General features: G+C 40.3%; 2 protein-coding genes across 2 annotated transcripts in view; both read right to left on the reverse strand.

Moving 5' to 3' along the window:
* Positions 1-5,720, reverse strand: part of otogl (otogelin-like) — a 28,088-nt gene extending 22,368 nt beyond the window's left edge. Inside the window, exons 1-8 of the mRNA XM_035950536.2 lie at positions 5,399-5,720; positions 4,922-4,964; positions 4,550-4,595; positions 4,211-4,289; positions 4,009-4,101; positions 2,685-2,839; positions 606-727; positions 191-396 (exon numbers count right to left, since the gene is read on the reverse strand). Coding sequence (XP_035806429.2) covers positions 191-396; positions 606-727; positions 2,685-2,839; positions 4,009-4,101; positions 4,211-4,289; positions 4,550-4,595; positions 4,922-4,964; positions 5,399-5,471 — 817 coding nt within the window. The 5' untranslated portion in view covers positions 5,472-5,720. The remainder of the gene's footprint in view (positions 1-190; positions 397-605; positions 728-2,684; positions 2,840-4,008; positions 4,102-4,210; positions 4,290-4,549; positions 4,596-4,921; positions 4,965-5,398) is intronic.
* Positions 5,721-8,157: 2,437 nt separating this feature from the next.
* Positions 8,158-13,870, reverse strand: syt1b (synaptotagmin Ib). The gene is made up of 9 exons (XM_023275373.3): positions 13,527-13,870; positions 11,963-12,134; positions 10,829-11,016; positions 10,293-10,406; positions 9,977-10,144; positions 9,715-9,882; positions 9,266-9,383; positions 8,738-8,871; positions 8,158-8,652 (listed from the first exon to the last, which is right to left on the reverse strand). Exons 2-9 carry the CDS (start codon positions 12,099-12,101, stop codon positions 8,446-8,448), a joined length of 1,236 nt encoding a protein of 411 aa, XP_023131141.2. The 5' UTR covers positions 12,102-12,134; positions 13,527-13,870; the 3' UTR covers positions 8,158-8,445.
* Between the last annotated feature and the right edge of the window lie 4,434 nt (positions 13,871-18,304).

Consider the following 18,304-nt stretch of genomic DNA (forward strand, 5'->3'; position numbering starts at 1 on the left):
ATCCTTGCTTCTTCCAGCCATTCAAACCCAAACTACCAGTTCTCCCCTATCCTTCCACTCTGGTCTGTCCAGGTCCCATTGCTACTATAATTGGCCAGAATCACTGCTGAGTATATAATAACAATAATTGCAGTGAGTGGGTGCTGAGAGAAGGGATAAGAGGATGAGGGGCCAGTCGGGCCGGTCTTACCTCGAGCGGTGGTGAGGTCATCGCCAGCAATGTGGTTGAAGTTCCCACACAGCCCACACGGGGCACCCTGGTGCTCCTCGCTCATCTTCAGGTAAACACCCGAGCCTCCATCCCAGGCCAGAGAGAAGCCAAACACACTCTTCACAAGCAGGTAATCGGCCAGTCTCTCAATAAACACACCGCCCACAGTCTGAGGCAAACTTAGCCTGACATTTCACAGAGACAGACACACTAAGAGACAGTCTGGTGAAGTCAGGCCTTTAAAAAAAAAAAAACATGTTCCAAATGCTCTATAGTGATTTTCCAGTGGGTGTGGATGATGTGGTGAGTAACTGAGATCTTGTTTCACTTTTTTTCTTACAGTTAACTCATACCCAGTCTTGTTATTTCTACACCTTTGCAGACAAACACACACCTGCGACCTCCCTGGTGAACCCGATATCCAGAGATGTGGATCTCCTCCTCATTTGGGAAGAACAGGCTGAGCGCTCTTGGACATGAATACACGCTTCCATCACAAACTCTACTGTTATGAACCTGAGAAGATAAAAAAGATGATCGATAGTGGAGTGCTGATCAGTACTGAAATACGGGATAGTTTCTGGTTCTGTTCTAGGATCAATTCCAATATTAAGAGATTGATATCTAAACTCAGTAAATATGCTACCACCAGTTAATAACAACTACTTCCCTTTACACCTGTCATAGTCATATGCAAACTACATCTCTTTAGGTGCAAAGTAAGTCAGACTGAAGTAAGAAGAAAGATGATGCTGGAGCGACACAGACTTCTATCACTGAGTCCTTTGGCAGTGGCAGGCAATATCCAGATACAGAGATAAAGAGCGTTGCTATGGTGACGTTCATCACTAACTTTGGTAAAGTGATTCACATTCATCTAAACCTCAGTTTTTGTGCTGACGTTCAAACAACAGGATTTCCCTGCATTCTTCAAAGCGACAAAATGCCATTTTGTTCAAACTGATATCAATAGATATGCCAATGAAATAAATGAACAAATGAAACAAATAAATGGCATAATAAATTGCTATATATAAAAACCTGGGATGCAACTTTGTACCTCTGCCAGGAATGAGATTTGTGTCCCTAAAGCCATATCACATGAATTTGATAAAATATACTCAGGTGTATAATTATTTACAGCACTTGAAGCTGAAAAGCTGTTTACGGTCAATACTCTGTAGATTTTATGACATTTATGTAACAGTTTTTATTATAAGCAAAAAAAACCATACCTTACTAAATGTGAACCTATGAGTAGCCAGTGATGTTCACTGAAGTCTTGTTTGTTGGGAGTAACAGTCGACAGATTTTAAAATGTAGGCATTGACTTGTTTATACATGTATTGTGGCATTAATTTTTTTCATTGTGGATTTCATTGGCATTTATATTTTTCACTTGCATTTATAATTTTATGAATAACATGGCATTCAATATATAAAAGGAAATCTACATAACTTGTTGATTCTTCTTCTCTTCTACTGTAGCTTGCGAATTCTTGAAAGGCTGCATACATAGCTTAGGCTAAATAAGATTTAGCATTCAGTGTAGTGTAGGAATTTTTTCCCTGTGTCTCTGTATTGTTTGTAGATGATTACGCAGAAGCAGCAACACTCACAACTGGGAATTAAAATGAGTCCTGCCTACTTTTTACTTCCCTCCTCTGAACAATAATTTGGAAAGCTGAATATCAACGTTATCACTCATCTCTACCGATGAAAGAGAATCAAAGAAAGGGTCACTGAGGGGAAAGCGTGGAAATTTATTAAATAGGGATTAGAAACTATCTGTAATCTGAGCTGGCATTCTAAAAAACCACAGTCAACTGTCTGGTAATGATGCTGCCGTCAATGGCTACAAATGGCTAGTGAGGTACGTGAATTGTTGCCATCAAACAATATGCAACAATAGATGCAAGAGGCAACAGGATTAAAAACACTTTAGAACATTCATTTTGAAAAGAACTTAATCATGAATAAAAACTATTTAACAAAGGCACTAGCTACTGATGCTATTTTTAGAGTTTTAGAAAACAATGGAGGTATTCTGTATAGAGAAAAAGGCTTTTGCTAAAAGCATAAATACTTGTTCGCACAACAGATTTGCTACTTTTAATCAAATGGTGTGTAGGCAATAAAGAGAAATCAGTTGTTTAATATGATTTTCAAATGCAATGTGAAATAACTAAGACAACTCAAACAGGTTTATGTCTGCTTTTTTTCAATTATCAGTTGCAAAATTCTTCACTTAGGTCAAGAGGAAAATAATGTTTGCCAATATGTGAATTACAATTTATATGAGGTTCACAATAACTGTGTATTGGCACGCAGCCTTATATAGCTCTGTTTCTTGAGGTATTTTGCTTGGTATAAGCAGCCAAATATCACTAAGTTTCAGCTTCTTTATGTGACCTGGCAGGATGGTAAGGAGCTAAAGTGCTATTCATACATGAAAGCTGAATATTGGCCTTACCCACACCGTGTACTGTGGTGTGGCTGAATGGCAGTCCTGGGCCAGAATGTAAGAGCAGGTTCCTGGGAAGTAGAAGTAGATTCCATCAAAGGTTTCGTAGTGGTGCTGACCCCACGACCTGCAGATCCCGTCTCTATCCTGGCCCTGGTTAGGTACTGAGAGAGGGAAAAATAGGTTATTCACTCAGAAAAGATTCTTGTGATGATGAAGTGGCTCAATTTCATGTGATGACACAAGTAAATTCCAGCAGAAACTGACACTTAACTAAAACGGAGAGAGCAAGTCATACATCTGATCTCTTTTATCATCCTCGTGTCTTTCATCATCTTCGATTTCATTGAACTTATCAGTGGAAAATGAACACCTGAATTTTCTAAAAGCCCTTTGTTACAGGAAATCCCCACAGCTGGCTATGCCAAGATGCTGTCTCAGACTCTTCCCAAAATCTGAGGGGGTAGGGGGTGGTGACAGTGAATCACATCTTGTAATCTTATTAGTGAATGTTTTGTCATGCTGACGATATTAATTCCACTTTACATATCTTAATCGCAAGACATCAGTGTTTCAATTAACAAAATTTCCCAGTCTTATTTAATATTTCTAGGACCAGCATCAGCTTTGTTGCCCTAATATTTAAAATCTGTGTTACAGCTATGAAGTTTGATTATATTTCTTGGAAGAAGCTTTCATCTTTTTAAGAATCACATACTCTGCATCTTTTCAATAGTCTGTTTCAGGATTTCATTTCAAGCCTCATTTCAGTCGCAGATCTTTATACAACAATATAGTTTCGAACGTGTGTGTCAACACTAAATTAGTTCATTGAAATGAAAAATGTCTTTACAATCATTGTGACCTCAGATCTCCTGATATACAGTATAAGGAGCCTGTTCAGAATATAGAAACCAGAAACTCCATCACTCAGCCCTTACCCTATTACCTTAGTTCAAGTGACTTTATATCTGCTTCTCTAGGGAGTAAACTCGATGTCTATGTGTGTGTAGGCGTGGGCTGAATGGAGATGGAGGGTGGTGGATTTGTATCAACAAAGAGAGATAGAGAGAAAAAGAGAGAGAGAGATTCTGGGGAAATCTGATAATTAATGCTGGAGTGTGTGCAGGTAATTAACGTTTGTTGAATGATTGGAGAGTCTCATACATGCTCTCATTCTTGCATAACTGAGTGTGTAACTGTATGCTGTTATTAAAAAAAAGTTACTGTTATTAAACATGGGAAAGCAGCTGATCTGTTGCATACCAGGAATGGTGCATGTGTGGTTGAGATGAATCTGAGCTGACACAAAATGAAGATGTGTGTTACTCACTGATCTGGCAGCGGTCTCCCAGTGCCTGGAACTGAGCACAGTCACACACACCGCCCTCCTGACACCAGCCACCATTGAGGCATCCGCAATATTCTGGGAAAGACACGAACAAACTCAAGTTCTCTCATCCTAATCGAGCTGGGTAATTAGTTTTAAGTTTCTTTAAATGCATTTGGAGTCACTTCACAGGCAGTGTGTTTACCTGAAGAGGCATCTCTGGCTGTGTAGTTGTGCAAAATGCTGCGTGACAGAGCACCTTCTGACAGCAATGGTCTGTATGTCTTGGAAAACAATAAACAATAGACACTTAGAGGAGTTCCTTCAGTTATTCTCAAGCTCTAACAGCTTTACTGACACAGTGCAGTTACCATCGGTGTACCTGCTGCTGTAACTTAAAAGTTGCGTCAGGTTGAATGGGAGAAAGTGTATGTGTTAGTGAGTGTGTCTCATTCTTTACAAAGATAGCTTTGTGCCGGTTAGGGTGTTGTGCGCATGTGGGTGCCCTGACCTCCTCTGGTTCTCTTAGGTGTAGTGTACAAACCTCCTCCCCGAGGAGATCCCGTTTCCTCCGAAGTGCATTAGCCCTTCTGCACACACACAAACATGAACATTAGTGGGAAGAAACAGTCAGAGGGGAGACTTAAGTGCACTTTACACCACTTGAATTCAGGCTCCGCACCAGTCTTTACTGAACCCTCACACGCACAAGTGCAAGTACGCACACACTCACACACTGTCTAAGTCACACACACTAGACTGAAACAGCAAGTGTAAATGCATTTATCATGATCATCCTATGACCTGGGATGATAATGACCTGTGAAAAATCACAGGGATTACTTCTGGCACTGCATTATTTAGTATTAATATTAATAACAGATTATCTGCCCATTTCTTTCTTTCATTTATTTACCTCTGTGGTCTTCCTTCCGCCACTGAAAGTCGACTCTGAGCTCCTACATGCAAAGTTACACAAATAGAATTAAAGTTTTTAACCTGTCAGACAGATACGGGGTACACATGCAATGTAAAATCATCTATAATGTTAAAAGTAGATCCATAGGTGGCAAGTCTAAATCACTTTTGCAATGTACATCTGTAGTTAGATGTCATGTCAGGACACAAGAATATGAAGAGGCAAGATGGGAGAACAGCTTTACACAATGATATTTGCAAAAGTGACTTATGTTTGACAGATTATATTGATAAAGAGCAAGTGAGGTGAATCCCGTATTTACAGTACTTGAGCTACTCCAAGGACGTTGTGGCTCAGTTATATAAGAAATCACCACTTATCTCTATGCCATTATAGTTTCCATTCAAATCTGTGTAGCAAACTTTATTACAAGATTACAGAAGCACTCTGGATGGGTAAAACGGTCTGACTCACCCTCAAGTAACAGCAAGTGGGAGACTGAAAACGACATAAGAAGAAATCGTTTCACTGTCCACTTTAAGTTCATCTCAGAGTCCGAAAGGAAGTCCCGCCGAAACGTTAACGGTGCATCTCAGCTGTCCCGAGAGGAAAGGGTTTAGGATGTTTGGTAGCACCGGGGACGATGCCTGGTCGTTACCTGTAAGACCTACCTGGACGCGACAGCCCCCCTGAGCGGATGACGAGTAGCCTACACCTGTGTGGGCAGGTAAGCTGCTCTGCTCTCTGTCACATCCTCAGCGTACAGCAGGCAGGCTGGGGCTTTCACCTCCGTGTGTCTTCGTGTTAACCCGCAGGTCTGTCTCTTCATCCATTTCACCTCAAAACTGAAAATTCAGGCTGCCCACATGACACGGGAGGGACAGTTTTAACGGATGCACACAAGCAGAAGCGAGCTTTGAAGCTACTGAGCTAAAGAGGTGGCAACTTAATCCCATTCTCACAACAGTCACCTGAACCAGTTCAAATTAAGCTAGTTTTATGCCAAATAGAAAAAAATAACAATATGGTAACTTTAAACTACTGTTATGAAACCCTGCGGACTTTAGAGCAGAAGCCTCAGCAAATAAATTAGCTGAACTAGCTAGCAAAAAAACAAAACTATTAAGCTAGCAGCTGTCGAATTCGCTGACGTTACGTACTGTATCCGGTTTAACGTTAGCTAATTTAAAGTTAGCCTGGCGAAAAATATATGTATTACCTAACGTTAAGTCACCCAGCTAATGAAACCTAACTCAAAGTTACAATTTGGAGATAATTTTGTCAGATAGTTTTGTTTTCCGACGAGTGACTAAACATGTCCGGTGTATTTAACGTTAGCTAAGATACTTAAGCTACTTGTTTATCTTTGTTTGCTTAGTAATTAAGGTAATAATATTTAGTAATTAGTTTAAAAGTCACCTAAAGTGTTGATAAACAGAATTGACCTGGCATGCTGTATTTTTGTATATATGGTTTTCTAAGAAAAGAAAAAGCATAAATTAAATGTCAAGCCATGAGTTGATGATTTTGTGTATGCAGTGCAGTGGAGGAAAAAAGTTTTCGGACACCCTTAAAATTTTACACAATCTCAAAAAGTATCATGGAATTTTTGTGGAAAATCTTTATTGTGTTTCAAAAGGTGTGACTGCATTAGACAGGCACAAACAAATACAAATGATATTTAATTTGTTTATTGTTTACAAGAAAAACTAACAAAACTAAATTCTTGATTTGTGTCATTGGCTGTGACTGTACTAAAACACATCGCACTAGAAGACCTAAGAGTGATTGTTAATGCAATATTTCACAAATGCATGGGATGTCCAAAAACTTTTTTCCACCATTGTATATATATATATGTGTGTGTGTGTGTTTCCATTTAGTTTTAGAAGATAAAGTTTTGTATTAAATGAAAAAAACATCTTTCAGATACTTGAGCCCAGTACCTCAGCCACAACATTTGAATAAAATCTATATTTAAAAAATAAAAAAGTCTGCTCAGTGTTGCATAACCGTGTACTGTATATGGTTGCTGACAATAAAAGCAACATCTATACTATATTTATTATCCCTTATTAATCCCACGAGGGGAAACTAACCCATATCCCCCCAATTGGGGGGTCAGAGCGTAGGGTCAGCCACGGTACAGCGCCCCTGGAGCAGGACGGGTTAAGGGCTTTGCTCAAGGGCCCAACAGTGGCCGCATCGGGGTTTGAACCTCTGACCTTCCGATTAGTAGTCCAGAGACTTAACCATTGCGCCACCACCATATATAGCAGAGTACTGATTCCAATATTACTGCTATTTTCAACAGCACTGTGCATATTCATTCTGTATCAGGAAAGGAATAAGTGCCATCTAAATAATACTGTGGCATTCTGAGGCAGACAGTCTGTGAGCATGCCGTTTTGATTTCTGTGATGTTGCCATACATTTCACATCTGTATTGATCATTAAGAGGCAGAGGAAAATATTGTGAAGTGTGTTGACATGTACCGCCTCCCAATAAATTAGGAAAAATAAGTGATGCTTTACACCTCATTTCCCAAGTAGCATTAATTTCTAAACATTGTCTCCACACCATTTTAAGTGTATCACATTGGACACGACTTAGAGAGAGAAACATTTTTTTTCACAAAGGGTATTTTATCAGGTGTAAAAAAAACAAAATTTAAACAAATGGAGTGCATTTAGTTGCCTCAGTTTTAAGGTCCTTGTATGATGTATGCTTTTATTATTAAAACAAGCCATTGTTATGCCGATAGTAACATGGTTTTCCTATTATGGCAAGTCAGCTTTGACAAAGGACTATTTCATAATTCTCAAGACAGATAAACATTCTCACTGAGATCCAGGCCTATTCTCTACACCCTTTGGCTTTAATGATGCAGAGAAACCAGTCTGTAAATTATCATGTCGAGCCATAATCTTGGCTTTTCTCTCATGCATTCCAACACCATAATTAGTGCACTGCCTTAGCTTCTATAAATATTATTTTTGTTGTAAAATGTTGCAGTGGGATAAAATGGAAATGTAGTGTACAAACCTTGCTTTCAGTAGAATTTACAACAGCTAATTATATCAGTGATTATGAAAGTAGAGAGCAAATGCTCTTGTAGCCGTGTGAGGAGCTCCTTTTCATTTCAGTGCTTTGGATTGTCACCCCCTGCAGGTTAGTTGTGTTTATGTCATTGCACTGTACATGTTGAACAGCACAGAACAGATGACTCTCATAAGTTAAAAAAGTCTAATTTGGTTTAATAGCACTGTACATAGTGATACATCCTTGTTTAAAATAACAGTTAAGGTAGAAGCAGGAGCAGGGAGTTACTGAGGGAAGAAAGCTTAAAGTCTGTAGTAGTGACTTGGATAGTGTCAAGGGTGAAGCAGAGTATCACTGGGTACATTTACTCAGTTAAGTAGCTTAACATTTTTTTTAAGGGGAATTAGGGGAGAAGAAGGAACATAAATTGGAAGTAGTTGAGGTAAATGCAGGGTTCCATTGCCGACGGGTCACAGGTTTACTTCTTGTTGGAAATTAGAGCATTGACTTCATCCTCTGACTTGAGGCTATGCCACTGGGCGATTGGCCGTCGAGGGTTAGCCAACATGTCTGACCAATGGTGTTGCTCAGTTCCAGTGCTGTTACCACCCAGCAGCACCTTACCGATGGCGTCATTCTTCCCAATCTTATCGTAGTCCAGAACAGTCACTGCTACCTGTACTTTCTGCGAATGAAACACACAAAAAATCAATTTCTAGAGATTGTGTCCATATCCACTCATATGTATGTGCGTGTACAAATATATGTACCTCTATTTGTTCACATGGGACTTCAAAGCTGAAAGATTCATTGTAGTAAGGGTTCAAAGTGTTTTTCTTTATCGTTGTTTTCTTCTTCTTGAGTCTTTTCCCATTCTGCATTAAGTGGATCTTCACATAAGGGTCTGGTAGCGAGAACAGGGAGGTTTTATGTCAGAGCAGCAGACCAACAGTCTGGCACCGATGCAATAACTCCATCAGGGAAACACAACATCTATTGTAGTAGTTCCCAATTTACCTTAAATAGAACCTTCTTGAAATTGGACTCTCCACTTAAAAGGTAATTATAACACTTTAATGATCAACTAGAGCTAAAAAAAAATAAAAATCTGGGGTATTAGGGTGCATCTACTGATATAACAGCACATACTGAAACATATTTCTGTTTCTTATTACTTTAGGTGTTTAAAATGATCAAACAATTTTACTAGACGGATACAAAAGTTGTTTATATTAAAAGTTCTCTGGCATTTTATTAAGAGGAAAATGACAGAGAGTTTAAATTGCTGCTTGACTCACCTGATAATCCACCAACATCCATTTTCTTCAGGTTTTTGGCCTCCAGAATCACCACCGTCAGCTTCCCTGCAGTAGGCACATACCTCAACGACAAGCATATGTCTCCAAGCCGCTCGCTCTGATACACAGAAAGAAGTAGTTGGAAGAATGCCTAATATCTTAAATCATGAATCCTAAATCTAAGAAATGTTCTGAAGAGGCTGCAGTTTCTCTCAGAGACGGAGGTTCCTGGTTTTGAAATAAAGTTTACATATCAACACAAGAAAGTATTTGATTTTACTCAAACAAGGAGACATCAACCAGCAGTCACCTTGCTTCCTAAACACAAAGAAACACATTGTGGAATGGAAAGAAACTAATTTAAAAGAGCAGCTGTTTTCGAAAAGCATCCAACTTGTGCCTCTCTCTTTAAGTTCAACTCCTTTCCTTCTCTGTCAGTTTGATCACACCTCCTCTTTCTCTGCCTTCTGCAGATCCCTCCACTCCTGCAGAGACTGGCTGAAGTCCACACTGCTCATCGGTATCTTCACAGCTCCGATGGCATCATGCTTTGAGAAACGGTCAAAGTCGTACACAGTCATCACCAGCGTCTTCCCGCCCAGCTCAGTGTATGCTACCTGCACAAACCGGACACAATAATTTGCAACATGTCATGTGCAAATAATGACCCAAGTGTGGATGAATAAGTATATTTGCATTTGTTGAATTTACCTTAAAAGTAAAAGTCTCATTGAAGTTTGGTTCCAGAGTCTTCCTATGAACTTTGGTTTCAAACTTTTTCTTTTTGTCCGGTAGCAGATAGAGTTTAACATAAGGGTCAGAACTGCCTCCCACATCCATCGCAGGAAGCTCTGCGGCCTGCAGAATGCCGACCACCAGCTAAGATGTGACAGCAGAAGAATGTAATGGAGAGAAAATTGAATCTGGCTAATTGGCAGGAAAAAGAGAGAGGTATTAAAATGTGACATTTTAGAGTTGGCAGATGGTGGGGAAAAAAAGCATGTCATACTGAATCACACAAGCTCACCGTATTATCTGTGAAGTTGTAATCTAATGTGAAATGTAGTCTGCCCAGCTTCTCATCCTCCTTGGGTTCATTATCTGACAGATCTGTTTCTTTGTTCAGTTGGTCTTTCAGGGGCTGTGCACACACATAGACACACATTGCATGGAAATTTTAAAAACTTCTTCTCAAATAACCTGCCTCACAAGTTGTTGAGTGTTGTGTTACTACATTATGCTGTGCAGCATCACACAGCCAGACATAGTTAAAGATCATTTCATTATCTAAAGTTTATTTATTGTTTAAAAGGGGCAGGCAAATTCCATATTGACAGTTTGTATAAATGTGACATGCATCCTCGAATACAGTCCAACCCTCCGAAACAACTTATTTCACACCTCAAGTTTTACTATAACATAAGGGATGCGCCAGACATCCATTAGTCTTAACGTGTCTTGACAGTTTTACTAGTCCTGGGTGACCCGAATGTCAGGACCATGATACATTGCAAGGACAATGCGTCTGCAGCAGGAGTCTGTGTATGTGTGTGTGTAGCTTACCTCATTGTAACCTCCATCCATTTCGGTGTCAAAACCTCCCTTGCTCTTCTCTTTTTCCTTTTTCTTGTCCTTTTCTTTTTCTTTGTCCTTGTCCTTCTTTTTCAAGCACTTTTTCCACACACATACAGCACACGACAGCACAACACACAAGCTCACGATACAAAGTGCGGCAACAGCCCATGACGGCACTGCGAATCCACCAAACACATTGATGAGACATAGATATTTTAAACACTTCTAGTTAGCCACTTGAACTCAGTGTTCAATATCTTATCCCTGAATTTCCCCTCAACTAGCTTTAGCTGGGGAAAACAAAACTTTTTGTCTACTATCTGATTCATACATACAAAGAGTGAACAAAATATTAAGTACACTGAGAAATGCAATGCAATCCAAGCCAATACTGCATTTTTGTCAGAAATATTGTCATATTTTGTGGTGGTGGTGTAGTACTGATTACAGTATGCTGTAAGTTGTTGTCATTTGCCCATTTCCTGTGTATTCTGCTTGTTCTAAAGTGTCATTTAAGCAATGTATGACACTGATGTCAAGGGACATATTCAAGTCCAAGATGACTTTTTTCATGACTTGCAGTTTTGATTTACCAATATATTATTCATGCACATAACAATGTGCAGTGCTGGCTGATTTGAACTACAGCCAACAATGAAAACAATGAAAAGGAATATTTCCACACAAGGGCAAACAAGCAGATAAGGTACTTGTAACTATTTTGTAAGCAATTTTGAATGTGGCTTCATATTTGTGCCATTAGAGCATATGTTTTTCCTGTTATAAGCAGTGTGACCCTTCCCCATTCATGAACAGATTCCTGAAAACAAGACACTCCCAGTGGCTTCAAACTTCAGCCAACTTCGAATCTTGTAGATTTTAAATATTTCAATTTTCAAACGTCTTGACCATGTGTGAATTGCTGCCTCATTCATATTCCTTAACCAGGACAGAGCAGTCTTCCAGTTATTCCCCAAATTCCTATGCATAGTATGAAATAAAATTTAGCTCCCTCACATTAGAAACTTTCATGATTGTACCTATCCACCTTCCTATACCTATTATACTTATCCACCAACTCAGATTTTAATCCATGGGTATAAACATTAACTTCTAACTCACTGTGGATGTGGCGTAGTTCATTCATGAACTTGTTGGGATTCTGGCCTCCAGGTTGTTTTTCGCCTGGGGTGGCTGTTGCACTTGGCAAATTAGTGGGGATAGATGAGGTGCTCGGTGCAGCTCGACGGATCCCAGTCATTGTTGCAGCAGTGACACTGGATTCTGAATTTAACTGGCAAGAAAGCAGAGGTGCAGAAAATGATAGCTCAGCCATTAAAATAATCACAACATTTGCAATATATAGAACATTACACCTCAACAAAGCAGACTACATAGTTACAGCTGTAAATGCAAAAGATAAATTCGAAGATCCATCCAAGCAAACCACATAAACACTCAAACACGCCAAAGCAGAGTTTTGATAAATGCTATCGATCAGACATTTGAAGCAATAATATGCTTATAGACTCTGAATGACCACCAGTGTCAAATGACTTCTCCTGTTTCTGCTGGCCTGGCAATAACTCTTGAACACAGGATATGAAAGCTGCTGCCTCTGCCAAACCTGCTGACAGTGAGGTGCGGGGTAAGGTGGGGGGTTGAGGCGTCACGCGTGGACCTCTGCTGTTCCACACTGAGCTGCCAGAGGTAAGAATCATATGCCAAGGTCAAGTTTAGTGCAGGCAAACAAACTTAATGAGAGGAAAGTTCTACTGTCAAAATTTGACTCTGTAGTGTGAAAATGTTTTGTTATGTTATCTTCTATTCTGCAGACATTACAGGTATTGAGTATCAGGGGGCTGAATCAGCAGATAAGGATCACACCCAAGCAGACACTGATCTCAGTTTATGTCTGCATTTTCCAGATTATACACCAGTTTCGTCTGAAAAGATAGGCTCAAACAGAAACCACCGCTGATACGCTAACAGCTCCAGGAGCAAACAGAAGCAGTGATGCCAAAAAGCATATCTAATATGGGCAGTGCTCAGCTTTTGATGTTCTTGATGTGTATTTTAAGCATGATTTTAGATTCTGATGTGCTTGTGAGACAGTGTGAGACACAGATAGATAGATAGATAGATAGATAGATAGATAGATAGATAGACAGACGGACAGACAGACAGACTGCAGTGGTGATAATGACATGAATCATGCACCTGTTCCAACAACACTGCTTACGTCACATTTGCAGTATACAATACATCATAGTACATACACAGTATGCTATATATCATATACTGTCATTGTGAGATGACAGTAATAAGTTTAAGACAGTATTACAACAACAGCCTTGTTTTCAGCTTGACATTGGAATTTGTCACCGTTTTTTTTTACAACTGCTTGATATTTTGTGTGAAAAGAAAATCACTTCAACAGAAATTAGAAATAGATAAATGAATCACAGTCATAGTGTTGTTTTTACTGAAGTCTATATCCAGTAAACAATAAAATGATCTGCTCAGATTTGATTGATATTTTTGTAATCTGTTGTGCATCCTTGAATTTTGACACTGTTAATTTTCACACACTTTAGATATTTTCAGCACAGTTTAGATATTAATGCATTAAAGCTGTTTTGAATGATGAAACAAAGAGAAAATGTAATAGGAACCAGAAACATACCTGTATTCACACGTCCCAGCAGCAGTATTCAGACTCGCATATACTCCTTTTCTTTACAGAGAAGTGGAAGAGGAAGAGAAAAGATGACAGACCCAAAGAGGCGGAGAGAAACAGTGAGGTAAGGTAGGTATCGGCACGTTGCCCTTTTGTTTTTGTGCCCCACCAGCTTTTAGACATCAGGAAGAGCAGTGCAGGTGTGTGAGAGCTGGATCGAGAGAGAGCGCGAGAGAGGGTGGGACCCGATAGGGTTGGGGTTGGTATAGGTGAAGCTGCAGCTCACTCATCTTGTCTTGCTTTCCTGTTTGTGTGTGTGTTATGTGTTGGGGTGAATGTGTTCTTTTTTGTCCATTCAGGTCTCACGGGAGCGCTGGTCCTTCTTCCTCATGCCCCACCTCTTGTGACCTCTGTCCCATCCCTACAGGTCACCCTCACCGGGCCGCTGATGCATATTCATTAGCGAGGTGACATGGCTTTTTAAAGGCTCGTTAGCATACTGAGAGTTCAGCAATAGAGGGCATTTACATTCAGAGTGGACAGCTCTGTATGTGTGTGTGTGTTTGTGTGCTTGCATCTGTACATCTGGCAGGAGCTGCAGAACTGTCTCATATTGTCTATGTATAGATGATGTTGCCTGATTTAGAAACTTAGGATGTGGTTTCTGCAGCAACACAGAGATCAGGTTCCGGCCCCGCCTAGTTCACCTTGAGGTTCCACAGATACTGTACAGAAGGAGGGATGAGACAGAGGGAAAGAGAGGGGTTGGGGGGATGGGTGAGGAAGACGGAGCTCGACATAACCTCGTGATGTATAGAAATAGGCACTCTGCATACTTTATTTTGTTATGTCAAACATTTTGCAAGTTATTTTAACTTATAAACGGGGTATCTCTATTTTTTTGACAGTCTGAACTCAGATAAGGATGTTAAATATCTGCAAACAGAATCATACTGAAGGAGAGGGAATGAAAGAAACAGATTTTCATTTGCATAACATTTACATTACATTTTGACTTAGGAAACGAACAAGTAGAACAAGAACAAGTAATAATAACGTTGACGGTGGCTTTCACAGTAAGGTGTGACAGCCTGCCAGCAAAATAGAACCATAACTCTGAAAAACTGAAGCCACTAACTAAATCTTATTGATCATTATCTTAATTATTCACATCTTGCTTTACAGTGACATATCATCCTTTTAAAGGCCTCCTGTGCGGCAATGATTTTACACCTATCAGCACTGCGTCATAAATACAAGGTGAGTACACGGACAAATTATTCATGTAAATATCCAAACCATCATCCATTTTACATGTAGTAAGTCTTTATTCACATCATAATCACAAATACATGTTGTGTAAATTTCAAAATATGCACGCTAATGTCAGATACTACAGGCAAATACTAGTGAGACTAATGGAAGGAAAATATGCAAAATACACGAGTGTTTTTATTTTGCAGACCTTTGTCTTTGTCTATATTGAATACAAATTAAGGTGGTTTAGATATATAGTATCTAATTTGTATTTTTAATCATTAAAAAATATATACCTTATTGTTTGTCATAAACTGGGTAAGTTCGATGTTTGTATCAGTTATCGCCTCTAAATATATCTATACAAATACAAATCGCTGAATGTTGCTGGTAGTTACTTGAGTAGCAGTGCTGTTCGTCAGACGCCAGGTGGCAGCAGTCATTTATGACCTGAAGCATATAAACCACCAAAGAAGCCTCGTCTCTAGGCGACCCAGGAGAGCGTTCCTGTCGGACTGGTGGTGAGTCCTGTCAAATCAAGTCACTTAGTTACTTCAAGTAAAGGGGTTGTTGTGCCTTTCCCTGACATCAGGACACTGTGTTTAAACAATTTCTAATATTCCTTTAAAAGTAAGCTTGCGTCTTGTGCTGTTGAGTTGTGTGCATTGGTGCGGCTAGCTACCTAGCACGCAGATGCTAACGTGGCTAGCCCAAGTATTTAGAATCGAGTGTGCAGAATAGTTGAGTTATATTGAAACCAACGATTCGCCCTAATTTATAAGTTTAGCGACAATATATTTACAGAGGAAGAGCAGATGACAGGACTTCAACAACGTGAACACTGGCGACCGACGTGTAGTAGCAATAATTGTAAACGAGAGACCTCCCATTCACTGGGACTGAAATGTACTGGGAGCTTTCTGGCTGCTGTACAAATAGACTCTTAATGTGCATTGCATACTCCACTACGTAGTGTGCACGATTACACAAAGCTGTTTACAGGGAAAATAAGACATCAACACTGTTAGCGGTTAGCACTCAAAGCTGCCTGTCCTGGTTTGTTGACCTCTAAAAACTCATTCTGTTGCTGGTCCTACCTCCCACCAAGTTACTAGTGAGTCCAAGAGACCCATAACATCTGTTTACAGAGCACAGCTGGTTTGTTGGGGTATGAGGCTGAAAATGTTTTGTCTGTGATTGACCCGCTAATATCACATGCCATGTTTAAACACCTTCAACCTTCTTCAGCCATGGTTAACATCTACCCCTTCATCATCACTGTTCAAGCTATTGCTCTAATTCTTTATCAAAGCTGGTAAGTCAACTGTCAGCCAAGAAATCCAAGATCCCTTAATTAACACATGGCCTGCCAGACATTCTGTGTTTACCAACAGTACATCCACTTGATCTGTAAAGATCTGTGCCATAGTCACTTGTCTCTTAATCTTTAGTAAACATTTGGAATTCCGCTGAGAACAAAAGCCATTGTACTTACATTTTGACACCTTCCCTGTACCAAAGTCAACAATAGTGTCTGAATGTTTTCAAACATTTCGTTCAACCGTATATGATCAGTCAACATTTCATTTTCAGACACTACTTGTGATGCTAAATACAACCAGTGAATTGTATAGATAACTCGTATAAAAAAATTCAAATCCAGAGTTTGTATATATTGTTTAAGGGCATTGCATACTGGCAGTTTAAAGCCTTGTTTCCTCTATTTTTCAGGGTGGGTAGATTAGTGAAGATGCTGCCATTGGAGCATCTCCACCTGAAACACGTCTTGCAGACAGTGGGTGTCTTGGAGGCAGTCATCCTTCGCAGTTTTGGCCCTGAAGGAGGACAGGTGCTGTTCACCAGAGACACAGGACAGGCGATGTTGAGCCGCAGTGGGACACGCATTCTCAGAGCACTACACCTGGAGCATCCACTGGCCAGGTTAGCACAGAGACATTTACTGTTACCATCTTAGCCTTTAATATAGTGTCAGTTCTCTTGCGATGTATTTTTGTAAATTTTATTTTTATTAGGATGGTGGTGGAGTGTGTCTTGAAGCACAGCACAGTAACAGGCGATGGATCCAAGACCTTTATCTTGCTGCTGGCGTCATTACTACGGGAGATTCACACAGCAGCCAGCAAGGAGCCTCATGTGTCCTATTCTTATAACTCCCTGGAAGCAACAGAGGCTGCCACTGCCAGACACTTGGCTGACAAACTGCTAGCATTTGCATTGAAGGAGCTGGATGATCTCATTGCCATGGAAGTGGCCCCACATGGATGCTGCATTTCGTGGGAGGATTTCAGCGCAGAAACACATTCACCAGCTCATACAAACAATCACGTTGTTCAAAAGCTGCTTGCATCATTTTTTCATATGCGTCTTGGTTACGTGCACTGTGCCTTTATTAGTGAGCTCACATGTGAGCTGCTCAATCACTGGAAGTGTATAGATGCCCTGCCCTCCTTTGCACTTCAATTTTTAAAGAACAACTTCCCTGCACTACATACACCTGTGTCAGGCTTCCCTATTACCTCTTCACGTTTGGTTGAGGGGCAGGTGATTCACAGGGACTTTGCTACACCATGCCCTCAGACTGACCACCAACCAGTTAAAGCTGTAGTATTCACTGGGTATTTGCAGCCAAGATCGCTCAACACAGGAGACGTGCTTGAGGTGGGTTGCGGAGTGACAGAGGAAAGAAGTATTGTGCACTTCAGTGCATGGACAGAAAGGTCACTAAAGTGCATAATTGCACACCTGCAGTCTTTAGGTATTTCTGTGCTTCTGTCTGCAGTGAAACAGTCTGCTGCTGTCCTGGCCTTAGCCACACAGGCAGAGATGTGCTTTGTTGAGTGTGTCAGTGAAGATGAGCTGTCTCTCTTTGCCCAGTTAAGCGGGGCCACACCAATCTCTGACTGCTGGAGAATCGAACCAGAGCACATTGCCAAGCTGACTTTTTGTCGACCAATACTGCTGGGAGCCCACAGGTATGAAAACATGCCTGTCTTTTCACTCATCTACAAAGCCACACATTTGCCTACAAAGAATTATCTGGGAATTATATACACCTCTAATCTGCAGACTTTGGTCACTGATGTTTTCATCATCAGGTTTGGTTAACAAACATCTTTTACTTTTCAACAGGTATGTCCATGTGGCTTTCCATAATTCAGAAGAAAGGGTCAAGGCCAAACCCTGTAGTCTCATCATTTGTGGCCCAGGGGAAGGACAAACTGACCAGTACGCATGTGCATTTCAAGATGCCATTCGCATGCTACTTACAACTTGGGAACCCATGCCTGCGACTGGAACTACAGTAGCAAAGAGAACTGTTCAATCAAATAAATGCACATCTTCATATACACACAATCTGACTGACAGCTCCACATGCACATCCTCCAATTTACATTCTCTCCATAAGTGTGTGTTACAGCCAGGTTGCGTGATACCTGCTGGTGGGACATTTGAATTTCTCTTAAATCACGCCCTCCTGAAACTTAGCCACAGTTGCTCAGCTTCGA

The sequence above is a fragment of the Amphiprion ocellaris genome, chromosome 3 (genome assembly GCF_022539595.1).
Source record: "Amphiprion ocellaris isolate individual 3 ecotype Okinawa chromosome 3, ASM2253959v1, whole genome shotgun sequence".
Taxonomy (NCBI): domain Eukaryota; kingdom Metazoa; phylum Chordata; class Actinopteri; family Pomacentridae; genus Amphiprion; species Amphiprion ocellaris.